Genomic DNA, 27,828 nt, shown 5'->3' on the forward strand with positions numbered 1-27,828 from the left:
TCCAGCGTGGGTGACAGAGTGAGACTCCGTCTCAAAAAAAAAAAAAAAATTGTTGTTGATCTGATATTCAAAATTAAATAGGTGGCCAGGTGCGATGGCTCACACCTGTAATCCCAGCACTATGGGAGGCTGAGGCGGGTGAATCACGAGGTCAGGAGTTCGAGACCAGCCTAGCCAATATGGTGAAACCCCGTCTCTACTAAAAATACAAAATTAGCTGGGGATAGTGGCGCGTATGCCTGTAGTCCCAGTTACTCAGTGAGGCTGAGGCAGAAGAACTGCTTGAACCCGGGAGGCAGAGGTTGCAGTGAGCTGTGCCACTGTACTCCAGCCTGGGTGACAGAGCAAGACTCCATCTCAGAAAAAAAATAAGTGTCCTGATTTTTTCTGGCAACCATAGGTGGGAGTAAACAAGTACCCCAGCAGAAGTATGACTGAGGTTATAGGTATGTGTGTCAAGGAGGGGGACGAATCTACAATCACAAAAGAAGAGCAATCAGTTTTTTCCTGGATAGACGCAGAAGAGGAAAAGTCTTTGTGGAAAAGGTGATATTTGAACTGAGTCTTGAAAAACGAGTATGTTTGCACAGGGTGGATTATAGGGTGGATGGGAGGCACGGGACCCAAACTGGTTATTGCTGATTGCCTTTATTTCCTCTCATTTCTACATTTACACTGTTTGTTGTGGCCATGTCCTGTCCTGCATGTTGTAGTTCTCAGCCCTGGACAGGAATGGAGTAGAGAGGTGAGGGCCTCTTCCTCGGGCTCTCCATCTCAGCCTGAAGACTCTGCTAGTCCTATATTCTTTAGATTTCTTTTTTTTTTTTTTACTTTTTACTAGCCAGTTCATCACAGCTCCAATTCCCTGTTACAGTTCAAAATTCTTATATTAAACTTTCCCTGCATGCTGACTGTGTGGTGTCTCTCTCCTGATGGCATCCAGAATGACACAGAGCCTTCTCAGCAGAGGAAGTAGCATGAACAAAGACAGGGAAGTGTGAAACAGCCTGGTGTGCTCCCAGGATTGCCAGCAACTTCCAGTGGACTTGGGGAGGGTCCCCATCAAGACAAAAGGCTGGAGAGATCACAAAGCGCTTTGAATGTTATACCAAGGAGCTCGGCCTTTGCTCTGAAAGAAGCCACTGAAGGGTTTTAAGTGGGCTTGGTTAGAGATGTGTTTCAGATGGATCACTGGCTTCTGTGTCTAGTATGGATGGAAGAGGCAAGGTGGGAGCCAGCTAGAGCTGCCATAGTTAGAGCTGTTCAGGCAACAAGCACAGGTACCTTGAGTTAGGGCAGAAGCAATGTGCAAGGACAGAAGAGATGTGAAGGGCAATAAGAGAGGCGAGGGTTTGCTAAGAAATGGTTTCCAGGTGTCTATCTTTGGGGACTGGTACGGAACCCAGGGGATGTAGTATTCTAGCATGTGATAGGGTTAAGATGTGGGGAAAATGTGAGTTCAGTTTTGTACATGTTCAACTTCAGGTGCTGTGGCAACTGTAGAGGGCCAGGAGGCAGCTGAATATGCAGGTTTGAAACTCAGGACAGTGTGGGCTGGAGAAATCCAAGGAGTCACAGCTTGAAGCCACGGGAGTGGTGAGATAATGAGGCCTAAGACAAGAAGCAGACACTAAGGAGAACCAACATTCAAGGAACAGGTGGAGGAACAGGGACAGGCCAGTGAAGGAAACCAAACAGGAGTGGTCAGAGTGTTGGGACAAACAAAACCAAACAGAAGAGCTGAGGGAGTGGTCAACAGGGCCAGATGCAGCACAAAAATCAAGCTGCAGCAGAGCCGAAAGCTTCCCATTAGGTTTTCTTGCAACATGGTAGCCTAAGGCCTTGGGCTCAACTTCCTGCTGAAAACAACTTTAAATAATAGACTTTAGCTGTCTTTAAAGTGAAATGCATCCATAAGCTGGCAAAAACGTAAGAAATGTGCTGAGGCCAAAAAAATAAATGAAAGCAAGAAGCTACAAAGGTAAGCGAAGCTCCATCATTGGCTTTCACCTTGAGGGCAGTTGCCGAACCCAGTGAACCTGATCGTTGGTTTTCAAGGGGTCCCTGAGCTGATGAGAAAGACCAAGCCCAGGGCCCCCTCACCATAGGGAGTCTATTTAGAAACTTCTCCATAAGGCCAGGACCTCAAAGGCCAGTGTATGCCTACACTGTGAGGGGGAATTAGAAAGAAACCTGCCCCTGTCTGACCTAAACTCTCTCCCTCAAACCAGGGACTACAAAGAAAACTGCCTGCATCCAACCTTGGTACTAAGAAGGGGGAATAATCTCCCCTTGATAATTTTTTTTTTTTTTTTTGAGACTGAGTCTCGCTCTGTTGCCCAGGCTGCAATGCAATGGTGTGATCTCAGCTCACTGCAACCTCCACCTCCTGGGTTCAAGAGATTCTCCAGCCTCAGCCTCCCAAGTAGCTGGGACTACAGGTGTCTGCCACCACACCAGGGTAATTTTTGTATTTTTAGTAGAGATGGGGTTTCACCATGTTGGCCAGGCTGGTCTCGAACTCCTGACCTCATGATCCACCTGCCTCGGCCTCCCAAAGTGCTGGTGGTGTGAGCCACTGCACCCAGCCTCCCCCTGAGAATTCTTAACTACAAGCAGGCAGTCTTCTGGTTTTGCAGACCAAATTCACATGATTTTGGCAGGCTGAAAAACTTCAAAGTGATCATTTAATTTGACATGAACATGGATTGGTAGTGGTTCCAGTTGACCAACAAAAGCTCCCTCTCCCCCTCTGCTGAGTTTTGGGATGTTCCCTCCTGAATCTGCAGACCCCTCCCAGGGTTGCCACAGGTTCTCGCCTCTACAGGTCTACACTTCTTCCTTAGAGAAGAGCCCTTCTGGCTCCCAAAGACTGATCCGCCACTTGGCTCTAAGCTATCCTGCACTAACATCCAAATCTCCTGGAGATCACCTTTGGTCTGGCCTCTGGAAATGCCCCCAACTCTCCCCAGGGCCTACTTCAGTCCATCTGTCCTAAGTAGTGTTTGCAAAGGATGTTCAGGACTCATTGCTGGTGAGACTGGGCTTCTTTCTCTGCCAGATCCCTGGAATCCTCAGGGATGAGGAGGAGCCCTGGATAGGAAGCAGGAAGAAAACACATACTGACTAAGTTGTGGTCTTTGGGCTGAGCCCCCCACCCCTAAAACCCCCTTAACTAAAATGAGTTTCAGAAGAAGCTAAGGTCTCATTGCTAGAAAGAGGCACAAACAGGTTTTGAACTCAGGACTAAATCCAGAATCTGTGCACTTAAACCCCACTCCCAACACCATCTCCCCTGCCCACCACCACCTCCACCAGTGAAACTGCCAGGAGCACCAGGCCCAAGGTTTTTCCTACCCTAGGCACAGGCCTGGAATCAGTTACTTTATTTTGGCTTTCTATTTCCTCCTTCCAAATTCTCCTGCCTCTCTTTCTTCCTTCAATTTGTCTTTCATATTGCAGACAGATTTTTCTAAAATGCAAATGTAATCATCATAGCTCACTTGAAACGCCATCATGGTTTCATATTGCACTCAGGATAATGTCCAAACTCCTACAAGAATCTATTGCTACCAACTTGTCTTTCCAACCTCATCTCTGTTACTCACACCCTTCCCCACCCCACATATATCCCCTTTAAATGAATATAAATTACTTGCTATTCTTTCTTTCTTTTTTTGAGACGGAGTCTCGCTCTGTCACCCCGGCTGGAGTGCAGTGGTGCCATCTCAGCTCACTTCAAGCTCCGCCTCCCGGGTTCACACCATTCTGCTGCCTCAGCCTCCTGAGTAGCTGGGACTACAGCCGCCCGCCACCAGGCCCGACTATTTTTTTGTATTTTTAGTAGAGACGGGGTTTCACTGTGTTAGCCAGGATGGTCTCGATCTCCTGACTTCGTGATCCGCCCGCCTCGGCCTCCTAAAGTGCTGGGATTACAGGCGTGAGCCACTGCGCCCGGCCTACTTGCTATTCTTTATTGATGAAGCCTTGCTGAGTGACTGAGAGTCCCACTGGATTTTGCTTACCAGCTAAATGAGCCCCTCTCCTTCCCAGGCTCTCTATTCTTCAAGCTCAGATCAAGTTTCTCTTCTCAGGAAAGCCTTCATGGACCTTCTCAGGCCTCAGCGGCTGCTGTCAATGCCAGCTTCCTCCACTTGAACAAAACTACAGAGCTCTTTGCACTTTTAATTTTTTTCCTCTTCCCTGCTAGGGTAGCTGGCAGGAGTTAATAAACAATAAAATACAACTGGAGGGCTGAGAGGCAGGAACCACCGGGGCCTGTGGCAGACCAGACCTATGGCAGGGTCTGCCACCCTGTCTTTGTGCCAGGGGCAAGATAAGCCTAACTTTCCCCGAGCTCGATTTCCTCATCTCATCCGAAAACGATGAATAAAAATACCCAGCTCAGAGCTACTAAGAAAACTGAACCTAAAGTATGCAAAGTCCTGCTCCTAGCACTTAAATGTAAGCTACTCTTATTCTAGTTACACATAAAGTTACTTCCAAAAACCTTACGAAATTCCCCGAGCACTGTCCATGGTATGTGGTTTCCCGGTTGCTTATTGGGTGGTCCCGAGAGCCAATTTTTTCCTTCCTGAGGCGTGCCAAGTCCCCTCTCCTCTTCTCTGGGTGGTGCTGACGCCTTCTTCCCAGGCTGCACCTTTGCTGGGCCGGAGGATGCCCTCGCAGCGGAGCGCCAGAGTCACCAGGCAACCTCCCCAGCTTTCACCCTCTAGCCTGGGCTCCCACCTCCGTCCTCGGACCCCTCGAGTCACGTTCTCCTACTAAGCAGTTGGGTGGCAGCGCCCCGCGCCGGTCTGACCCGGAATGCCTGCTGGCCGCGGTAGGCCGAGGACAGGCAGGGAGGGCTCTGCAGGTCCCCAACCCACGTGCTCCCGGCCTCCTCCGCAGGGCGCCGCCTTCCGGCTAGGCGCAACATGGACTACATTTCCCAGGGTGAACAGCGGCGGGGCCTAGACTCGGCGGGGGCCTGGGGTGGCGTGCCGCTCCACCGCCTGCTCAGGGGAGCGCGGGCTGGCGCGAGGACAGGGCTAAGGACCCGGAATGAGTTTCCGCGCAGTTCCGCTGGGCCGTGCCGGGCGGTGCCGGGCCGTGCCAAGCCAGAACTGGCGAGAGTGGGGGCCTGAGTTGCGGTGCCGGGGACAGGCGCTCGGGGCAGCCCGCGCCTTGCCGAGGTCCCTGCCCCGTCCCGGCCGGGCGGGCTTGTCTGTCAGTCACTGGGGCGGAGGCAGCGGCGGTAGCTGGGCTGTAGCCGGGCGGTGAGAACAGCGCGGGCCAGGCCGACCGGAAGGGACCTGCCACAGCCCCTCAAGTCCACGGACTCTTCGCCCCAGACTCGCGGAGCTCCATCTCCGCGCTTCGTCGGACGCCTCCGTAACCACGAAGGGCTCTCTCCCCCGTGACCCTCCAGCCCCATGACCTCTTCATAGTACCCGAGAGCTCACCCAGGCGGGGGTGTTGTGGGTACAGGCCATCGACCTTGTGACCCCTCAAGAGCCAGGGACTCGGTTTCCCCGCAGCCCTCCCTGCCCAGTGACTCCCTCCACACAGATTCTGGGGACAGAGCTGTTACCTACCACTAGGATCCCCGCTTGAGAGCTCCTCATTGACGGCTCCCTCCTCGGAGTCCCCTTCATTGGGTCTCCTAAGAGCACCCCTTTTGGTCTCTGGCAAGCCTCCCACCCCCAAACGAGGTGGGGAGGCCTCGGCAGCCATGCCCGCCCTGGGCTCCCCCTCACCCCACCACTCCCTGGGCACCCAAGCCGGGGTCTAGCAGGGGGCCAGCAGCCAAGGGGCTGGGGCAGGAGACAGATCAGGGCCCACCTCCTTGCCAGGGAGGGAGCAAAGATGGAGCGGCGGGAGGAGCAGCCGGGGGCTGCAGGGGCTGGAGCAGCACCAGCCTTGGACTTCACTGTGGAGAACGTGGAGAAGGTATGAGGGCTCTGGGGTGGGCACTCCAGTGACAGAGCAGAAGTTCTGGGGACTGTCACTAATGGCAGAGCTCAGGCCTGGGCTGGGTGCCCGCTGGTATGGTGCCCCCAGAGCACCTGGCATTTGCTGTCTTTCTGGGCAGGCAGTATTGCAGTGCCCTAATGGGCTATTTTTGTCTTTCCTTACAGGCAGGTCCCCTGTGGACAGATACTCTAGGGTCTTGGGATGGTCCCTTTAGGGTGCTGTGACTTAGCCTCCCATCCAGACTGGCTATTTGCCAGCTCCATGGGAACTGCATGAGCAGTGCAGTAGGAAACTGGGAACCCAGGAGACCTGCAGCTCAGTCTCCTGGAATTATCCTGATGCCAAACCATCCTGAACCTGATTTTGTTGAGCCAAGGGCTCAGAAAATGATCTGGAACTAAAACAATCTGGGTTGTTTCGACTCTTTGGAGAAGGATCCTTCCTTTATTGGATGGAAGCCAGACCAGTCCTGAGCAGACAGGCCTGGGGCTGTCTCCCTTTGTTTTGTGCTGAGTCCAAGGGTCCTGGCCCAGCTGGGAGCCTTACAGGGCTCCTCCCTACTCACCTGCCCACATAGCTCCCTGCCATGGCCCTCCGAGGCTCCCCCACTGCCCAGCCCATCTTTCTGAACTGCCTCTTTAGTTCTTTTCTGTATCTGCTCCCTACAACCTGAAATGCAGGAATGCATACACCCTGGGATGAATGGGGAGATGGGGCTCCCTTACTTGAAAGCAGGGAATGATTGCAGATGCTCACTTGTTGTCCTTAACCCCCGTTTGCCATAACAAACAATGAGGATGCATCTCTTCTGTCTGCTTTGGCATCCCTGAGGGGCCAAACAAGGGCCAATGGCCGTAACTGGCTGTCAGGGGTACAAATAGAGCTAAGCCTACTTGAATGGAGCCTGATTAAGGGTCAGGGTCCTGGCCACACTCTCCCACCCCTTGGAGCAGGGCAGTGTTGGCATGGTGGCGCACTGTTCCATGTGCTATTGGGAGATAAATCTCACTGTTTTCTTACTTGATAAAGTCCCATTGGAATTGAGACCCTGGGGATTCTGCTAGTGGAGAGCACTAGGCGAGGTGTTTGCCAGGGCTGCAGCTATGGCCAAGGCTTCTCTGGATCAGTTGGTTGGACATGTGCCCTCTGAGGAGTGTTCTCACCCTCCCCTCCAGCATATCTGTGCCCCAGGGCTGCCTGGCAAAAGTCTTAGTCCTGCTCTGATTTCACACTGGCTTTGGTGCCAGCATCTGGAGTGACCTAGGGATGATCCTGGGGGAGCTGAAAGGAGCTGTTGGAGTTGATGGGACCAGCTGTGCCTGGGAGGGTCCAGTCCCCTCAAGCTGTTCCATGCCCTTCTCAGACTTAGCTTCATCCCTGCGAAGCTGTTCCTTCCACCTGGGCCTTGCCATCAAGTGCCTCCCCTTTGGGGAGATCAGCTTCCTCTTTTTTTGCTTTCCTGTGGAGATTCCCTCTCTGAACCCATAATGTTTTGCTGTAAGGAGAAGAGGATATGGTAGAGCATGAACAAGGTTCAGGCTCTCAAGATATCAGCAGGACCCCAGGCCCAGGAAACACTGCAGAGCCCTGAGCTCTCCCTGCTCAGCCCCCCAGTCAGGGAGAGGGAGCACCCTTGCAGGACCAAGTCACGCCTCTGTTCTGGGCTCTGGCAGGATCCAGAGTGGCCAGCACCTGCTCAGTCCTGTGCTGTCCTGCAGGCGCTGCACCAGCTCTACTATGACCCCAACATTGAGAACAAGAACCTGGCTCAGAAGTGGCTGATGCAAGCCCAGGTCTCCCCACAGGCCTGGCACTTCAGCTGGCAGCTACTGCAGCCTGACAAGGTACCAGAGATCCAGTACTTTGGGGCCAGTGCTCTTCACATCAAGATCTCTCGCTACTGGAGTGACATCCCCACCGACCAGTATGAAAGCCTAAAGGCACAGCTCTTCACCCAGATCACCCGCTTTGCCAGTGGCTCCAAGATTGTACTGACTCGGCTGTGCGTGGCACTGGCCTCACTGGCTCTCAGCATGATGCCTGACGCTTGGCCATGTGCTGTGGCAGATATGGTACGACTCTTCCAGGCTGAGGACTCACCAGTGGATGGCCAGGGCCGCTGCCTAGCCCTGCTAGAGCTACTGACAGTGCTGCCTGAGGAGTTCCAGACCAGCCGCCTACCCCAGTACCGCAAAGGGCTGGTGCGGACCAGCCTGGCGGTGGAATGTGGGGCTGTCTTCCCGCTACTGGAGCAACTGCTACAGCAGCCCAGCTCACCCAGCTGTGTGCGTCAGAAGGTGCTCAAGTGTTTCTCCAGCTGGGTGCAGCTGGAGGTGCCACTGCAGGACTGTGAGGCGCTCATTCAGGCTGCCTTCGCTGCTCTGCAGGACTCGGAGCTCTTCGACAGCAGTGTGGAGGCCATTGTGAATGCCATCTCACAGCCTGATGCCCAGAGGTGAGCTAGTCCCCACCCGTGCAGAAGACAGCCTGTTGGGCCAGCCACACATCCATCCATCCATCTGTTCAATGAACATTAATTGAATGTGTACTGATACCTGGTCCTATGCTGGAGATACAGCAAGGAACCAAAGAAGACATGGTCCCTGTCCTCATGGTTCAGACAGGGAGGCAGACATTAAACAACTAATTATCAGTTATTCAATTAAAATATTTGACTCCCTTTTCCTTCTCTCAACTAGTCACCAAGTCCTGGCTGTTCTCCTCGTGACCACTTTGCGAATCTATTTTTTTTTCCATTTCCATTGCTACCACCTTAGTCCAAGCTGTCATCGTCTCTTTCCCCAGATTACTGTAGAGCTTGTCCTCACTCTTACACCTTTCATTGTCCCAGCAGCCAGAGTGATCTTTTGAAAATGGGGATCTAATCTTTCTGATCAGAAGCCTTCAGTGGCTTCTCAATGCTCTTAGGTTAAAGCTCAGAATCCTTAATGTGACTCATAAAGGTGCTGCGCAGTGTGGTATCACCGGCCTCATCTCATGCTACTCTCCTTGCTCTCTACACTGTCACACAGTTTCTTTAATTCCTTGAATGTCCCATGTTCCTTTCAGCCTCTGGCTCATCACATGTACTTGACACCTTGCCTCAGCTTAAACTTCATTTCCATAGGGAAGTCCTCAATGGATTCTTAAGGCTAAGTTTGATCTTCTCTCTTATATTACCTCAGAGCTCCCAATATTTTTCCTTCTTAGCCCATAACATGATTTCTCTCGCCTCTGTGAGGACAGGGACTCTGTCATTTTACTTTGTCACATTGTGCTTGGCACATAGTAGCATCTGATGTTTTTTGAATGGAGGAAAGTAGGAGTTGCCTGAGTTAGGAGGGGTGGGGATGGAAGGGATTGGGGGAGGAGGGTGGAGTGTTCTAGGCTTTAGGAACCACAGCAGCTACAAAGACTTGTGGGCAGCATCATGATATATTTAAGGACCCTAAAGAATTGAGTGTAGTGAAGTGTTTGTTTGGCAAATGTTCATTGAGCATGTCCTGTTTTGGGCCTTGTGCTGAGCTCTGGGAGCACAGAGACAAATCCTTTAGCTTCAGTCTCTCCGGAGCTCACAGTCTAGTGGACACATGAATGGCAAGTACAATCAACATGATGAATCCTCTGATGGAGAATACAGGGGCCTTGAAGAACCCAGAGGAGGATTTCACCGAGTCTGAGGGCTGTGAAAGGATTCCCAGAGGAAGTGACAACCCAGCTGTGTAAGAGTTAGCCAGATGGAAGTGATGGATAGGGAGGACATTCCAGACAGATGGAAGAGCCCAAGCAAGGGAAGGGTGAAAGCCCAGAGGGTCTGGTGATCTGTAAATCATTAAGTGTGATTAGACAGCAGGATTTAAGGGCCAGAGTTATAGAAGACCTGGGCCCAGATCATGCAGGACCTTGGCCAAGTTTAAGATTTTGATCTTCATCCTGAAGATGATATAAAGATATTAAAGGATTTGAAGCAGAGAAAATGGTCTACTGAGACTTTTGGTATGAGCCGGATTAGAAAAAGTGAGTTTGGAGGCCTTGACACTGACATTTCAGAGATGGTTTTGGGACCCTTGGCAGAATTGGAAGGGAAAACCATTGAAAGAGATTTCATGGAACAGTGGCTAACGACTCAAGCCTTGGCGTTAGTCATGTCTAAATTTGAATCCCAGATTGTTCACTTATTAGATTTGAATTCTTGGATAAGCCATTCCTAAGCCTCAGTTTCCTCATCAATAAAATGGGGATGATCATATCAACCCCACAGAGTTGTAAAGGTTTAAATAGGATAATGTGCATAAGTTCTGCCCCTGGTGTTCGGTAAAGAGTATTTTGACTCCTTGAGTAATGGGAGTTCTTTTGTGGTCTCTGCTGGGGTTGGGATGGTCAGCAGCATGCATTTGTACGTTTGGGTTATTCATACATTACATGTTTTAAAATGGGAACTGTGCACCTATGTTCTTCCTTTATACTTTATGTGATGGTAATGGTACTGTTAATGATAACTGTTTATTTATTTGTTTATTTATTTATTTTGAGACAGAGTCTCACTCTGTCGCCCAGGCTGGTGTGCAGTGGCACAATCTCGGCTCACTGAAGCCTCCGCCTCCCGAGTTCAAGCGATTCTCTTGCCTCAGCCTCCAGAGTAGCTGGGATTACAGGCGTGCATCACCACACCTGGCTAATTTTTGCATTTTTAGTAGAAACGGGTTTTTGCCATGTTGGCCAGGCTGGTCTTGAACTCCTGACCTCAGGTAATACACCTGCCTCGGCCTCCCAAAGTGCTGGGATTACAGGCATGAGCCACCATGCCTGGCCAACTGTTTATTTTTTAAAAGAGAAACATAGTTACTATTAAATGGATTAAGGCCGTTTACTTTTAGAATTGGTCGTAAGAAGTAGAACCGGAATCATGTGATAGAAAGTGGGCCTAATTGTTCAGTGGCTAAATTTGAAAAGGAGTTGGTTTCATATATATATATATATATATGTGTGTGTGTGTGTGTGTGTGTGTATGTATATGTGTATATATATATGTATATACATATATATACACACACGCACACATACACACATAGATAATGTGCTTAATGACTGCCTTTTAAAACTTTAAACAAAATATTGGGGTTGATTTTAAAAAATAAAAGATTGTTTCGGTATGAGGATTAAATAAGAGAATGTGAAGCTTTTAGCATGGTTCCTATGTACTCCGTAAACAGCAGTTGCCAGTATTTGGTTTCCTTATTGTGTTGGCAGTTATTATGATACCTATCCCCCGGCTTCCCAGGCTTTCCAGCTTAAGGTGGATACCTAGTCCCAGATCAAGGCCTCTCTTGGCAGCCTGAAGCTCAAGTGCTGGGTGGGCTCCGACAGTTGGTGACTAAGGGAAACAGATCAGGGCAAGTGTGTGGGTGATGTGAGGTGTCCTTGGATACACCCAAGTTTACCCGCCCAGCCAATCTCAAGGGCTTTGGCAGGTAATTGATGCCCCTTCTCCTCTGAACGAATGAGTGAGCAAGGAGCCAGTGAGGTAACCCACAGCCTCCTTGGCGCCCATTGGCTGCAGCCTCTTGGTTGCTTAGCAACTCTCCCCATTTTCTCAGCTCTGCTCCTGAAGTGAAGCTCTAATTGCAGGTCTGGGCTGAGCTCCGTGTGAGCAGCAGCGGAGGAGTTCCAGCAGCCCTGCCTCGGCTACTTGAACTGACCGATTGGAGCCAGGCCTCTCGAACCCAGCCTCAGCTGTGGTCATAAAGACATCCTCCCTGTCTCCTTCCCCCAAACCTAGAAACCTCTGGGACCTCAGACTTGTTCTTCTGTCCACTCACAGGTTGCAGACACAGGTGCTCAGGTGGTAGGAAATCTATGCAAGAACTTCTTCCCATGGGTGAGCTGCATCCAACCCAGAATCCGAGCCTGGTCCTTGCTCTACCCAGTCTAGTTTCCCAGCTTTGGCTTGTGAAAGTCACCTTCAGTGGCTTTGACTCCTGGGTCATCCAGGCACGCCTTCCCCAGGTGTCCTGATATTGGCCCTCCCCTTGGCTAAGCTTGCCCTCAAGTCACCCTTTTCTTGCTCCTCCACAGCTGCTGCTGCTTCCTGGCTCTCTCCTTTGAAATGTATTTTTTTTCCAGAAATATGTTTTTAATGCTGGAAAAGCTTTTCCTTGGGAGTTGGGGAGGGAGGGAAAGTGAATTAGGCAGGCTGTTGGGGGCTCCCATCAGTTAGGACTGGAGATATGGGCTGAGATGCACATAGATCCTTTGGGAAATCCTGGTTGGACCCTGAAAGAAAAGCAGACCTGTAGCAGTTTAAGGGGCAGTTTCAACCTGGATTCTGCTTCTAAGTTGTATGACCTTGAGTGATATGATACTCTGAGCCCTTTGAGGCTGTATTATCCTTGATTTGTTCTATTATGAGGCTCAGATGAGACACATTAAGAACCTTCACTGAGTATCTGCCATCTGCATAAACTTTGGCAGGTGAAGGAAGGAGCCTTAGAATACAGTGGAGATGCTATGGGGGTAGAGCACTACCTCCTGCACCCATCTCAGTTGCTGAGGAGCTTGTGGGCCATAGCCTTGGCCCTGCCCCTTCTCTTTGTGCCAGAGTCTGGCCTGAAAATGCCCATTGTCTGATGGTGCAGCCCGTGTCAGGGTCAGGAGACTGAAGCTATCCCAGCTGTCTCCAGGCAGCACCCCCTGGGGCTGTCTCTGGGCTGGGGATATCCTGGCATGGATGACTTTTCCTACCAGAATGGGGATGTGGAGAAGGAGGCCGATGTCCCTGGGCTGGTTGCCTCTTTTTGTCATTCTCATCCTCCCACCAAGGATATGAGGCTACTGCCTAGCAACCTGCTTGGGGCAAGTCCAGATAGAACTCCTTCTGGGATCCTCAGTCCCCCACTCCCTAAAATAGATTGCTATGGTGACACTATGATTGACAACAGAGGGGTCCCAAGCACCTGATCCCTACTGTTAGTGCGTGGCTTCCTCTGCTTAGTCTCATCCCCACAGACCAAGGTGCTGGAGAGGGATCCAGTGGGCTGAGCCAGGCTTCTCTCGGTCCCCTTTGTATACTGGGCTATCTGTCCTTCTCCTTTAGAGATCATTGTGTTTCAGGGCTCTGATCTGGACCCTCTTATTTTTTTTCTCATTCAACACATTCTCCCTGGGCAATTTTCATCTACTCCCATAGCTTCGATTACCAGCTGGTAGCTGATGACTCTCAAATCTATGGCTTTTGCTCTAACCTCTATGCTGGGTTTCGGGGTTTTATATCCAACTCTTTCTAGATGCTTCTGCCTGCATAACCTATCAGGTGTCTGTGAATCAACTTGTCTAAGACTGAGCTTATCACCTTCCACCTCCCGTTAAAGGTGTTGCTGTTCCCCATTCCTCACTCCACAGGTCTCAGTAAATAGCTCCACCATCTACTTAGTTGTTTAGCCAGTGACCTGAGAGTTGCCTTTATTCTTCGCCTTCCTCGTATCCAGTCAGTCGTCAAATCCTGTCTGTTTTGCCTCTTAGCTCTCTCTGAGTTCATTATCTACTTCTCTCCCTCCCTGCTGCCACCAGACTCCTCAAGAGTTGGGATTTGGTGGTAGGGAGTAGAGTAGATGGCAGGGATGGATGCTCTCATGAGCTGTTGCTGCCTTCCAAAATCTTTTTTTTTTTTTTTAATCAGGGCTTCTGAGCCTGTGTTTACTCTTCTGTCTCCCACTCTTGTTCAATCATCCCTGCCAGACTGTATTAGTTTCCTAGGGCTACCGTAACAAAGTACCACAAACTAGGTGGCTTTAAAACCAAACAGAAATTCATTGTCTCACAATTGTGGAGGCTAGAAGTCTGAAATCAAGGTGTTGGCAAGGCTGAGCTCCTTCTGAAAGCTGTGGGAGACTCCGTCCTTGCCTCTTCCTAGCTCTGTGGTTTGCTGGCAGTCTTCAGTGTTCTCTGGCTTCCAGCTGCATTGCTCCACTCTCTACTTTAGTCCTCACGTGGCATTCTCCCTGTACGTCTCTGTCTTCACACGGATGTCTTCTTATAAGGACACCAGTCATATTGGAGTTCAGGTCCATCCTACTCTAGTATAACCTCATCTGCAATGACCTTATTTCCAAATAAGGCCACATTTTGACGTACTGGGGATTAGGATTTATCAAAAAACGTATCTTTTTTGTGGGGACATAATTTGACCCATGAGAGTCTGCCTTCTGGCGCCCCAAACTTCATGTTATCACCACATGCAAAATATATTCACTTCATCTCAACCTCCCCAAAAGTTGTAACCTAGCTGGACGTGGTGGCTCACACCTGTAATCCCAGCTACTCCGGAGGCTGAGCAGGAGGCTGTCTCTTGAGCTCAGGAGTTTGAGACCAGCCTGGGTAACATAGCAAAACCCCATCTCAAAAAACAAAATCTTGGCCGGGCGTGGTGGCTCAAGCCTGTAATCCCAGCACTTTGGGAGGCTGAGACGGGTGGATCACGAGGTCAGGAGATCAAGACCATCCTGAGCTACACGGTGAAACCCCGTCTCTACTAAAAAAAATACAAAAACCAGCCGGGCGAGATGGCGGGTGCCTGTAGTCCCAGCTACTCGGGAGGCTGAGGCAGGAGAATGGCGTAAACCCGGGAGGCGGAGCTTGCAGTGAGCCGAGATTGCGCCACTGCACTCCAGCCTGGGCGACAGAGCTAGACTCCGTCTCCAAAAAAAAAAAAAAATCTTCACCCATTCTGGAATCAGCTTGCAGTCCAGCTGGAGAACACAATTCAACCCGTAATACTGACCTTCTCATACTTCCCTCTCAGAGTTCCGGGGGCCCTGACCTAAGGTTCTTCCCAACATGGGGAACATCAAATCTGCCATGTAGACCCTGACCCTTGTTTTGCTTAGGATTTGATAAGGGGAGGGGAGCTTTGAAGGAAGACAAGGAGATTTTGCCTTTCTTTTAAAGCCAGTGTGGTGGTGAGCAGAGAGCTCTGATGGATTTTCTCACCTCGTGCCTCTAGGTACGTGAACACGCTCCTGAAGCTCATCCCGCTAGTGCTGGGTCTGCAGGAACAACTGCGGCAGGCAGTGCAGAATGGGGACATGGAGACCTCCCATGGCATCTGTCGCATCGCTGTGGCCCTGGGCGAGAACCACTCCCGGTAAGGGGTGGAGCAGCTGGGGGTGGGATAGTAGGGCCCTCTAAGAGGTGAGGTTATGGAAGTCCCTGGAGAGGTAGAATGACCTGACTGTGTCTCCTCTTCCCCAGGGCCTTGCTGGACCAAGTAGAGCACTGGCAGAGTTTCCTGGCACTTGTCAACATGATTATGTTCTGCACAGGCATCCCTGGCCACTATCCTGTCAATGAGACCACCAGCTCCCTAACCCTCACCTTCTGGTACACACTGCAGGTGTGTCTGTGTGACCTCCAGTAGGACTGGGCTGTGGTGGAAGAAAGTGGATCATGGGCTTCTATGGCTGCTGGTGAGGTGGCTAATTGTCTTCCCTGGCTCTCTCAGGATGATATTCTATCCTTTGAGGCAGAGAAGCAGGCTGTATACCAGCAGGTGTACCGGCCAGTCTACTTCCAGCTGGTGGATGTGCTTCTGCACAAGGCCCAGTTCCCTTCTGATGAGGAATATGGATTCTGGTCCTCAGACGAGAAGGAGCAGTTCCGAATTTACAGGTGATGGTAGCAGGCCAACTCCTCTAAAATGGAGTCCAGAAATAATGAAGGCTATGAGGGAAGGGGCCCAAGGCCAGGCTTTCTGAATTTTGGGGCTCCTTTCTCTGTTTTCTAGGCATTGTTGCAGAGTTCTGGGGGTACTGGGGTAGGCTCCTGGGCTTGGGGGCAGGATCCAGGGTCAGGATCCAGGCAGTATAAAAGGCCTTCATCTGCTTCTCAGGGTGGACATCTCAGACACGCTCATGTATGTCTATGAGATGTTGGGGGCCGAGCTGCTCAGCAACCTCTATGACAAGCTGGGTCGTTTGCTCACCAGCTCAGAGGAGCCCTACTCCTGGCAGGTACCTCCCAAGCCTGATTCCCTCAGCCCTCCCAGACCTGTCACACCCTCCTCCTCATCCAAGCCAGTGGCACCCTCTTTCCCCAGCACACAGAGGCCCTCCTCTACGGCTTCCAATCCATCGCAGAGACCATTGACGTCAACTATTCTGATGTGGTGCCTGGGCTCATTGGCCTCATCCCACGGATCAGCATCAGCAACGTGCAGCTGGCAGACACTGTCATGTTCACCATTGGTGAGACCTGGCACACACCCATGACCATATTCCCAGAGCCACAGCACCCCACCCCAGCCACAGCCAGCATGCTGGATTCTATCCAGAATGGGAGAGCCATGTGCCTACACACAATCAGTGTTGTAACAAACTGACTGTCCTGGCAGGTCTAGGGGGTCCATCTGATGGCACACGGAGCTGAATTCAGTGAGGCTAGTTTACTGTCAGTGAAACAGCAGTACTGGGCCTCTGTTGAGTAACCCTTCCCTGCTTCTCAGCTGTAAGGCTCATGTTTGAGCATGCACATGCGTATGTCCTCTGAATGGAGCAGTGCTCTGTGCTAGGGCTGCAACTTGACCCTGCCAGGAACTCTGCTTGCCTCAGAGACGTGGTACAAAGCCAGTCTGGTCTGCCTCAAAGATCCTTCTGTCTCCCTCCTTCCTCCAGGAGCTCTGTCTGAATGGCTGGCTGACCACCCCGTCATGATCAACAGTGTTCTGCCCCTGGTACTGCATGCCCTCGGCAATCCTGAGCTCTCTGTCTCTTCTGTGTCTACCCTCAAGAAGATCTGCCGAGAGTGCAAGTATGACCTTCCTCCCTATGCTGCCAACATTGTGGCTGTGTCCCAGGTATGCAGGGGCCCTGGACGGTGCTGAGCTTCAGAGCACACTCTGCACCGTGCTGATACTACATTCCTTCTTTCTCCCCCCGCAGGATGTGCTGATGAAACAGATCCACAAGGTGCGGCTCAGAAGTTTCTAGGGGTCTCCTTGGGGGTCTTGTGGGAATCTCTTATCCCTGATACCCTGTTTTTTGGCCTTCCCCTTCCTCTTACCCCTTATTCTCTGTGTTTTTCTTCTCCCAAGAGGCCCATTTTCTTTCTTACCCCACAACTAGATGTGGCCAGGACTGACCATCCATGTTCTGCCCCACAGACAAGCCAGTGCATGTGGCTAATGCAGGCGCTGGGCTTCCTGCTGTCAGCTCTTCAAGTGGAGGAGATTCTTAAGAACCTGCACTCGCTTATCTCACCCTATATCCAGCAACTGGAGAAGCTGGCAGAGGAGATAGTGAGTGAGCCCTGGGGGCTGGGAGCAGTATTGGTACGCTGTGGCTGATGAGGGGTGAGGTTGGAGCTGGCCCTTAGAGCTGGGGCTCAGTGATCTGGGGACCAAACTGGGGCTAGGAGATCTGGAGCTTGGTTTTCTTCTCCCTGCAGCCCAATCCCTCCAACAAGCTGGCCATTGTTCACATCTTGGGGCTTCTCTCCAACCTCTTCACCACATTGGACATCAGTCATCATGAGGATGATCATGAAGGCCCTGAGCTTCGGAAGCTGCCAGTGCCACAGGGACCCAACCCCGTGGGTGACATTGTCTTTGCCATCCCCCCACCCCCATCTGTGGGAATGTCATTGTCACTCTTCAATTCTGTGGGTAATGTTGTCATTGTTCTCCCTGCCCCGTGGGGGTGATATATTTGGTCCTCTGACTCCATCAATGACCTATAATTGCCTCACTCTGTAGGTAGCAATGTCATTATCTCACTCAACTCTGTGTGTGATGTTGTCCTTGTCCCCAGCCCAATTAGGGTGGTGTCATTGAGATTCCTCAGCCTCATGAGGGACATTTACGTTATATCCTTCAACCCTTAAGTGATGTTGTTATGGGCCCCTGTTCAACCTCCAGCTCTGTAGGGCCTTCTACTTCAACATTTACTGTCCCCTGTGAGCACTAAGGATGCTCATTACATCCTCTCATGTAGTAGTTCTGGCCTTCAAGTTGCTCCCCAGTGTAGAGGAAATTCAAGTTGCTCAGATTGTCACAAAGCAGTGTGATAAGTCCTGTGATAAGCTTGGGCACAGGTTTTGGGGTGACCACTTACAAGCTGCTTGATCTGGGGCAAGCCTCAGCTTCCTATTAAAAACTGAGAACATTGAAATGTCTGGCTTACCCAACATCTATGAGATGTTGGGGGCCGAGCTGCTCAGCAACCTCTATGACAAGCTGGGTCGTTTGCTCACCAGCTCAGAGGAGCCCTACTCCTGGCAGGTACCTCCCAAGCCTGATTCCCTCAGCCCTCCCAGACCTGTCACACCCTCCAGCATAGAACTGTGCTGGATAGTAGATGTGGTCTTAAGTGAAGGTAGTTTGCATATTGTAAAGTTCTTTACAAAGACTGCTTTGGTTGCTGTTCCCAGAACTCCCTCCAGGATTTCTTCAGGAGAAAAGGAAGCCATGGGCATCATGGCCTCTTTGCTTAACTCCCCAACCCAGTTTCAGTTAGCCTCTTGGCTTTAGACCACACCTGGGCCACTGTCATCCCACAGAGCTGCTTCTTTACATGGTAGTCATCATCCTGCCTTTCCTCACCTCCCAGGACCTCAGTCTGCTCTCTACTCCTCCGTAAGCTGGGAGAGCAGCTTAAGCCTGCATCTGTGCATTCCCTGGGGCTCCCTACCTCAAGCCTATTTGGAGGAGATAGCATCTGCACTTCAGAGGCTAGTCCATAGCCTTGGTTTTACAGAGCAGAGATAGGGGGTGATTTATTTTTAAGTTTACAAAGTCTTTGTAACCTTATGAAGCACTTGTGATATCTCTGCTCTGCAGTTTGAGGCTTCCTTTGAGATGATCCCTAGAATTCAGGATATCCTCCTTTTTCATTCATGAGAGAGTTCAGCAAACCACTTCTTCCCCTAGGGGACCCATGCACTGGGTCTTCAGTGTGCATTCTGGGGTAATAGGTTTGAACTGCTCCCCTCCTCCCTGCTACCAAGTCCTTCTCAAGTGGGTCACAGTGATCGATAGCAGAAGCATTTCACTTCTTCCTGTGTCTTCAGGTGGTGGTGGTGCTGCAGCAGGTCTTCCAGCTTATCCAGAAGGTGCTGAGCAAATGGTTGAATGATGCCCAGGTTGTGGAGGTGAGCCCTGACCCTTGTCCTCTGCTCCCACAGTGACTGCTCAGAGGTGTAGCAGGGTAAGATGTTACTGCCACACTTCAGCTTACAATGGTTTGGAGAAACAAGGGAGGTGAATCCTGCCCCATAGAGATAAGGAATCTTTTGGGAAGACATTTAGAACTCCCCAATATCATGAGAAGTGCTTATCGCAAGAACTATAATATTAGGGTCGAGTGACACTCAGGCAACTGTTTAGCACCAGAGACCTGCCTTTGGTCCCTTTTCAATTCAGGTTTTTGTTGCTGTTGCTGCTCCCTGAGAGGAAATGGTAGAGATGTAAGTAGCAGGAGTTAAGTTCTACAGTTACATCCTTTGCCCCTCAGTGAAGGGCCTTTGCCCCTGCCTTTCAGGGTAAGGGTCAGACTTGCTTACGTTCTTTTGTTTGCAGGGCCAGGCAAGGCTTATAGGTAAGGGCCCGATTTTAAGCCCCCTCTGTGCAGGGCTTCAGCGCTGTTCCAGCCAATCATGACCTGCTGACCAGGGCCCCTTTGCTTTCTTCCCAAGGCGGTGTGCGCTATCTTTGAGAAGTCTGTTAAGACGCTGCTGGATGACTTTGCCCCCATGGTGCCACAGCTGTGTGAGATGCTGGGTCGGATGTACAGCACCATCCCCCAGGCCTCTGCTCTTGACCTCACTCGACAGGTGGGCCTTCTGGTTGGGGCAGAGCTCCTGACCCTGGGTGGGGGTGGGTCAGATGGCTGCTGTGGCTGGGGTCCCCACTTGCATTCCAGGGATATTGCTCTGTCCTGGTGAGACTAGGTCTCAGCTGACCAGCATTCCCTGCTTTCTTGTAGCTGGTCCACATCTTTGCTCATGAGCCTGCCCACTTTCCCCCAATTGAGGCCCTCTTCCTGCTCGTCACCTCCGTCACACTCACTCTCTTCCAGCAAGGTAGGTCCTGACCAGGGTCTCTGCTGCTGCTGCCACTGCCACTGCCTCTGCTTCCCCAAATGGGGAGCCAAAGCTGCCCACTCTGTTCTTCTCTGTCCCCTGAGTCACACGTGGGACTTGATGGGATCAAGCACAGCACCTTACAATAGTTGAAACCTTAGGTTGAAGTGGATAAGAGGGTGAATGATGTCTTCTGCTGGCCTGCTGGGCTCAAGGCCAGTCTGGATATGGAAGAAGGAGGTGGGGGTAGGAGGTGGGCAGAGGCTCTGAGGGACTTGGGGCACTAGGCTGGCTCCTTTACTTTGGGATATAATGAAAAGTGGAAAGAGCACAGGCTTTTGAAGTCACCTAGACCTAGATTCTAAGTTCATCACCACCAACTAGTTGTGTGTCCTTGGGCAAGTCACTTACCTTTGCTGGGCCTTCATTTCCATATCTGTGAAACGGAGATACCATATACTTGAAATGATTGTTTACAGGTGTTAAAGTCACATCTTCTGGGCCCCTGGCTCGGGGGCTTTTGCACAGTGAAGTACTCAGAGACTGCTGGTTCCTTTCCCCGCATCAAGGCTTAGTCCTTTCTAGGCCTGAAGTCAAGTACCTTTGGCTGTGGTCCTAGCCCTCCATTCACTGTGGCCCTTTGCCTGAGAGAGTTGGGAGCAGGGGCTTCATTCAGGCTTCTCGTGTTGTCTAATCCAGGCTTCCAATTTGGAGAAACAAAAACAAAAAAAAAACAACACTGCTCAGCTAGCCTCATGAGCCTTGCCTGGATGCGTGGTCACAGGTTTGAGGCTCCCCAGGGGTCTCGGTTGGTGCCCAGAGTACTTGCAGCTCATATCCTCAGTGCTTGGTCTCATGATCCTGGCCTCTGTTTCTGTGGGCCATGGAGTAGGTCCAAACTGGGGAGAAAACTGAACCAGAAACCTGGTGTGGTCATCCTCAACTCCACCTCTCCCACTCCCTGTACCCAATCTGGGACAAGCCCCATTGATCCTGGCTCCTGATTCTCTCTCGGTTGGTCCACTTCTACTCACCTCTGTGGCCACTGCCTCAGTTTAGGGTCTCACCTGGATTATCAGCAACCTTCTAGTGGGTTTTCTGGACATCTCCCCTTCTCTCCAATCTGTTCTGCACACTGCAGCTATAATCTTCATGAAACACAAATCTGAGCATTTGTCTTCCCAGGCTTAAAACCCTTTCGTTGTTCCCATTGCCCTCAGCTTATTGTTCCATTCCCACCCACATGACAAGGCTCTGTCATGCGTCTCCTGTCCTCTCCTGCCGATGTCCTCATGACTCCAACATTCCAGCCACACTGCCTCTTCCTTACCGTGTCCCATTTGATCCCTGTGCCTTGCTCCTCTGACTGGAATGTCCTATGCCCTTTACTGGGTGAACTCTCACTCCTTCATGCCTTACAAAGGAGGAAGACTGCATCACTTCTCCAAGTAATTTCTCTGAGGCAGAATTGGGTGCTTCTAACTGTACTGAAACTGCATCCCGTACACACTGCTGAAACAGCACCAATCACACACAATAATCAGCTTTCATGTCTGTCTTACTAGACTAAGCCCCTCAAGAGTAGGGTTGAGTTTCTTCTCTTTGCATCCCCAGTGCCCAGAATGAGGCCAGAATACAGCAGGCCACAGACGCTATTAAGTAAAGGAGAGGGAGGGCTCCCTGCCCTTGGAACCTTCTCGCTGTCTGGCCCACCTCTAGCAGGGTGGCTGCTGAATATCCAACCTGCAGGGTGCACATTGGGCCTCACTTTCTAGGACTTAAATAACTCAGAGTTCAGATACCAAAGGAGCAGTCTTTATTTACTGGTGACTCTTCATAGCCTAGAGAAGGAAGCAGGGCAGAGATTATCTGCTTTACAGATGGGGAAACTGAGCATTTGTGGCTTGCGCAAGATCACACAGCTACTTAGTGGTGTCTTAGGCAGATGGTTTTGCACCACATCCTCCTCAGAGTGGAGAAGCCTGGGTAGGAGCTCCAGGTGCATGCCATAGTCTTGCCTCAGGAATCATCAGAACTGGAGGCAGAAGTGTCCAACATCATATTTGTTGGGCTTGTTGGTTGTCTCGCTGGACAGGATGGCTCCCATACCTGTTATGCCATCCCAATCTTAGCCATTCCTTCCTCGGGCTCTGCCTTCCCACTGGACCATGGGATGACACGTTGACTGCTTTCCCTGTTTCTTGGCCTGTCCAGATGATGGGAACTAGTCCTCAGCCCTGAGCTTGGCTCTCTGCTGAGTCTATGTCCATGTGGAGGAGCTTTGCTGGGGTGGGGCTCTTGTTTTTGGCCTTATGATGCTGTTTCCTCCTCTGGTTCCCTGCCAGTGACTTGCCAGGCCATCTCCAGAGCATGCTGGGCACTGCCATACTTAAGCAAGAGTCCTCTGGTTTAAGTGGACCAAATAGATTATTTTCCTTCGCCAGATCAAGAGCCCTAAGGCCACTGAAGTGAGGTGGCACTTACTCAGGCTCTGATGCCCTGGCCTTTCTAGGGCCCTCAGATAAACCACAAAAGGAGATACCAAGGACTGACCCCCCACCCCCACCTGCCATCCCGGCTCTCCTCTTCAATAACTGGCTGCTGGGAGGTATGTGCTAGGAGTGGTGTAGGGCTACCCCAACCTGCCAGAGGCCACAGTAAGTGTGGTGGCCATTTCTTCAGCTATATGAAGTCCAGAATTGCTCAAGTACCAAGGGAACATGAGGGGATGGCCCAAGGAGGAGTGGGGAGTAGGCGGAAGGCCCCTTGGAGGGAGCTGGGGCAGGCCCGTCCTTCACTTTGCCGTCTCTTTCTGTTGGGCTTCTCCCAGTTCATGGTTTTTGTATGTTTTGTTTCTTTATCTTGCTTCCTGCTGCTCATGTGCCCCCACGCTGTCTCCCTGCAGGCTCTCAGTCCCACATAACTATATGAGGTTGAGTTGCTGTTTGTATAATTTTTTCTTAAGTTCCATCTTTATTATATTTTAGGGCCCAGGGATCATCCTGATATTGTTGATTCATTTATGCAACTCCTGGCACAGGTGTGTTTTAGTTTTATTCATTCACGTTCTGTTCTCTCTCTTTCTCTTTCTCTTATGTTGAAATTCAATTTAAGCCTATTTTTAGCTTTCTGTTGACAAATTTTTTTTCTGTTCAGTTGAATAGAGTTTCTTCATCTGTTTCCGTGGAAGTTGACAACCCAACATCCTCCTTTAGTGCCCCTATGCCTCAACTAGCTCAGTCTTCTACAAAGACCAGGGAGAGGCTGATCCCGAAGGGAGGGAGCTGGGCTGGCCTCGGGTGGGGAATGGGAAAGGGAGGGGGTGGTGACTGCGCCCAACAGCTTCTTGTTGCCCAAGAAGTTCACAGGTAGGGCTGGAGTTGAAGGGCCTGGGGTTCACTGTCCCCGTGCTCCTGCCGGGAACTGCCTGCCTCAGTGCCCCCAGTCTGCTCCTGAGAGGTAGGCTGGGAGCAGCTCCAAAGCGAGGGGCTGAAGAGGAATGTGCACGGTGGAGCCCAGAGTTGGGCTGTTGGAGAGGTTGAACTGCTGCTGAGAGGTGGAGCGCAGGCTCCATGTTAGGATGTGTTTGCGTTTTGTATGTGTTTCGGTGTGTGAGACCTTATTTTGTATGTTTTGAGTTTGGTTTGGGAAGGGAACAGAAATCACCTGTAAGTAGTATGTGTATTGTGTTGGGTGCTGGGATGAATGTGTGCCTTGATGTGTGCTGTATGTTGATGTGTTGTGTGTTTTGTGTTGTTTGTTGATGTGTTAGGCCTTGATGGATTTAGAGCATGGACATGTGTTGGAAGGGTGTGTGTGTTGGGCTGTGGGAGTGTGTATTATGAAGGATAGAAGTGTATGTTGAGGCATTGGTATGTCTGTATCAGAGTATGGTTTGGAGATGGATGTTGGGCTGTGGGGGCATGGAGTTAGTGATGGGGGCTTCTGTGTGTTAGGGGTTCCTAGCATGCAGACCCCCTAACCTGTGAGTTGGGGCAAATGGAGTGTTTCTTTGCTTAATCATTCCACAGATACTTATTGAGTATGTGATACATGCTCTACTTTGCTAGGTACTGAGGATATAATAGTGAGCAAAAGCAGGCACAGTTCTTGCTCTCCTGGAACTTACAAGTCTAGTTTCTGGGGGAGGGGGAGGGTGGGAGGAGGGAAGAACAGGGAGTGTTCTGGGCCTGGATGGATATGTGTGTGGGTGTTTTCAAGGGTGTATCTTTGATGGGGCGGGTGTCTGAATGTGTATTTGTGGATGGGTATGTTGGAAGAGTGCACAGGGGGACTGTGGCAAGGCTGAGGGTGTAGGTGTGTGGACATGGTTTGGGGATGTGCAGGTGTGGTGTGTGACTGTGTAATGAGGGTGTGTTCCAGATGGGGAGAGCATGTGTATGTTAGGGGTGTGACAGAGGTATGTAAGGAGGGCATTTCAAGTGATGGTGCATGTGGGGGTGTTTGCACATGAGTAAATATGGGGTAGAGGGGATGTGAGGGGCTGGAGGGTAGAGGTCTACGTGGTATGCACTGGGGGCATTGCTGGGGAGCAGCAGTGTTTGAGGATGGCTGGAGCTGTGCAGAGCATCTCCTGTGACCTGAGGATGTGCCAGTCATGTCCTGGTACCACTCGGGGCAGGCCATCTGTCCCCTTCACTTCATCTCTTCCCCCTCACCCACAGCAGCACTGACTCCTTGGTGGGTGTATGGCCGAAGAGGGCCTGGACACAGGGTACCCTGGGTGAAAGATGGGGCCGAGGCTCCAAGGCTCCTGCTGTACTTTTCCTCTTCTTGAGCAGGAGCTAGAGGGTGCTTCAGGAATACAGGAGGGACATGGGAGGAGGGCTGTTGGGCTGAGGGCTCCCTGTCTGGCAGCCATCTCTTCTTCCTGCTGCCCTGTTCACAAACCTGGGGTGCTTAAATCCCTCTGTGAATCAACATGAAGTCACTGCTGGCAACCCAGAGCCTGCGAGACATCTGGCCCTGATGGAGGGGAGAGGGAAAGGTGTCTGGAACCCAAACTTTCTGCATTATCCCCACCCCCAACCTCTCTCACATACACCCATGCATTCATGTACACATACATGTACATAGCATCCCTTGAGCTATCCTCACCTGACCTACTGAACTCTGAGGTGGTCCAGGTCCCCCAGAAATGGCTGGGTAGCTGGTTTTGGCAGCCTCTACCTGTGAGGTGTGAAGTTGGGGGCTAGGGTGGCAGGTGAGTGGGGGGATGGTCCTTGGAGCTGGCTGGGGCTGGGCTTACCAGCTCCACCTCCTGCAGGCTCTGAAGCGGAAGCCAGATTTGTTCCTGTGTGAACGATTGGATGTCAAAGCTGTGTTCCAGTGTGGTAAGTGGGGCGAGACGGATGGGTGGGCCTGGGACTCCCCTAGGAGGATCCTTAAACTGATCTGCCTCTGCCTGTCCCACAGCTGTGCTGGCCCTCAAGTTCCCTGAGGCACCTACTGTCAAGGCCTCCTGTGGCTTCTTTGTGAGTCCCATGCTGAACCCTGACCCACTGCCACCCCAATGCCCTGCCCTGCCCAGGACTCCAGACAGTAGGGCTGGGGTGTACAGGTCTTGTCCTCAGGGAAAGCTGGGAAGGAGCTGGGCTGATGGGCCTCTCCATCCTCTGCAGACAGAGCTGCTGCCTCGGTGTGGGGAAGTAGAGTCTGTGGGAAAAGTGGTACAGGAAGACGGTCGTATGCTGCTCATAGCAGTGCTGGAGGTGAGATGGAGCAAAGCGGGGTTTGATGGGAGTGAGGGCCCCACACTGCTGAGGCAGCTGGCCTTCTGGGAGGCTTGAGTCTTTGGTTCCCTAAGCTCTCAGATTCTGTTTCTTCTTCAATTAAATGGCTGAAAGTTGTTAGGATTGCTGTGGGGATCAGCTGGCTCTCAAAAAGCAGCGCTCACCGTGATGTGGTTTGGCTTAGGAACTGTCCAGAGGGCATGGGGCAGTTAGGCATTCTTGCTGCAGAAGGGGCAACACACTGGTGTGCTGAGAACCCCTCTCCTTCAGGCCATTGGGGGCCAGGCCTCCCGCAGCCTCATGGACTGCTTTGCTGACATCCTGTTCACCCTGAACAAGCACTGCTTCAGCCTCCTGAGCATGTGGATCAAGGAGGCCCTGCAGCCACCTGGTTTTCCGTCTGCCCGCCTCAGCCCTGAACAGAAGGATACCTTCAGCCAGCAGATCCTTCGGTAAGCAGAGCTGGGGTGGGCCTGGGCTCAGGCAGAGAGGGGGCAGTGGTGGTGGCTGGTGCTAACCTGCTGTCCCTTTTCTCCTTCAGCGAGCGAGTGAACAAGAGGCGGGTGAAGGAGATGGTGAAGGAGTTCACACTGCTGTGCCGGGGTCTCCATGGCACAGATTACACAGCTGACTACTGAGGGGTGCCGCCATCCCACCCACCCCTTCTCTTCACCCTTCCCTATCCCCAAAGAGTAAACCTTGACCCTCACTGCTGTCTCTGCCTCCTTTCTGCTGCCACCACCACCTAACTGAAAGCCTGGGTCCAGAAGGCCTTGGGGAAGGATGGGAGGATGCTTGGACCCAGGCCTGAGAGGGAATAGTAGGAACACCCTCTAGCTCCCAGGTTGGAAAAGATATTGCTGTAGCCAAGACACCTAGGCTGGAGCCCTTCAGAATACTGCCATTGCCCTTGGGGTGGGGTGGTTGCACTAGTGTCATCAACCCCACCATCCCCATTAAATTAGTCCCAACATGCATGTATGCATACATTTATTTAATCAACAGCGCTGATTACTAGGCCCCTAGCTCTGTCCTGCATTGTTCTGCCCTGAACAAAGGTTGATCTAGTCCATAGCTACCATGCCAACCTGGGAGAATGGTGAAGAAGTGAGGGAAGGCTTCATGGAGAAAGTTTTTGACAGGAATAGCAGGCTTCCTAGGTACAGGACTTGAGGCTTTGGGCTGCAAGTGGGGTAGGGCTGGGTCCATTTGGGAGGGAAGAAATGGAGTGGGGTTTTGACTTCCAGGAGGGGTTTCTGGTGTGGAGTTATACAGCATCGAACTTGCATACGGTTGAGGAGGGCTATAGAAAGAGACTGCGTGTGTGTGTGTGTGGGGGGGGGGGTGTGACAGGGAGGTGAGGGAGAGAAGATCTCTCAGCCGCAGAGGAGAAAAGAGGAAAGTAGGACCTAGTGTTGTCCATATGTTCACTGCTCCCCGCTTACACAGGACTTCCAGCACAGGATGGTCAGGGATCAGTCAGCACCAGGGACAGCTCCTGGCCTGCTCTTGCTTTTTTCCCTTAGCAGTGTTGCCTCCCTTTCTGTCTCCTCAGCTATAGTTTCACCTAGGCTGCCTCTCTGGTACCCCAGGCTTCTCCTCAGTAAGATCTGAAGAGCAGGACTGAGTTCTCCTCACTTTTATCTTTGAGCTTTCGATCTCCTTGTGGGTGATGGGGAATTGGTTACTCCCACATTCCACCCACCTCTTCCCTGTTCAGTAGATCTGGGTTTGACGCTGATTGTGCCACTGAATTAGTGTCTTATTACACAGGCAGTCTCTTTGAACCTCAGTTTTCTTGTCTGACAGAGGTATGTAAAGAGGGCATTTCAAGTGATGGTGCATGTGAGAGTGTTTGCACATGAGTAAACATGGGGGGTAGTGGGGATGTGAGGAGCTGGAGGGTAGAGGTCTATGGGGTATGCCCTGGGGGTACTGATGGGAAGCAGCGTGTTTGAGGATGGCTGGGGCTGTGCGAAGCATCTCCTGTGACCTGACGATGTGCCAGTCATGTCCTTGGTACCATTCGGGA

The 27,828-nt window shown here is 51.4% G+C and overlaps 1 protein-coding gene across 2 annotated transcripts; it reads left to right on the forward strand.

Moving 5' to 3' along the window:
* Window positions 1-4,981: 4,981 nt before the first annotated feature.
* IPO13 (importin 13) lies at window positions 4,982-26,773 on the forward strand. Of its 2 annotated transcripts, XM_011945760.1 has the most exons (20): window positions 4,982-5,952; window positions 7,695-8,431; window positions 14,975-15,115; window positions 15,223-15,364; window positions 15,473-15,639; window positions 15,860-15,980; window positions 16,067-16,214; window positions 16,641-16,822; window positions 16,908-16,934; window positions 17,129-17,263; window positions 17,413-17,556; window positions 19,033-19,113; window positions 19,657-19,794; window positions 19,947-20,043; window positions 23,031-23,083; window positions 25,331-25,397; window positions 25,480-25,538; window positions 25,686-25,775; window positions 26,067-26,248; window positions 26,338-26,773. In XM_011945760.1, the coding sequence occupies exons 1-20, from the start codon at window positions 5,869-5,871 to the stop codon at window positions 26,432-26,434; spliced, it is 2,892 nt and encodes a 963-aa protein (XP_011801150.1). In that variant the 5' UTR covers window positions 4,982-5,868; the 3' UTR covers window positions 26,435-26,773. The 2 variants fall into 2 exon arrangements, with proteins under 2 accessions (XP_011801150.1, XP_011801142.1); XM_011945752.1 differs by lacking the exon at window positions 4,982-5,952 and having other exon boundaries at window positions 7,197-8,431.
* The last annotated feature ends 1,055 nt before the right edge of the window (window positions 26,774-27,828 follow it).

The sequence above is a fragment of the Colobus angolensis genome, unplaced genomic scaffold (assembly GCF_000951035.1).
Source record: "Colobus angolensis palliatus isolate OR3802 unplaced genomic scaffold, Cang.pa_1.0 Scaffold106, whole genome shotgun sequence".
Taxonomy (NCBI): Eukaryota; Metazoa; Chordata; class Mammalia; order Primates; family Cercopithecidae; genus Colobus; species Colobus angolensis.

Bases quoted from the DNA above. Each gene is read 5' to 3' on its own strand.
- IPO13 (XM_011945752.1), top strand. From the start codon at position 7,500: ATGAACAAGGTTCAGGCTCTCAAGATATCAGCAGGACCCCAGGCCCAG. The intron at 15,365-15,472 runs GTGTGTCTGTGT...TGGCTCTCTCAG, and splicing joins CCTTCTGGTACACACTGCAG to GATGATATTCTATCCTTTGA. The intron at 16,935-17,128 runs GTGCGGCTCAGA...TCTGCCCCACAG, and splicing joins TGATGAAACAGATCCACAAG to ACAAGCCAGTGCATGTGGCT.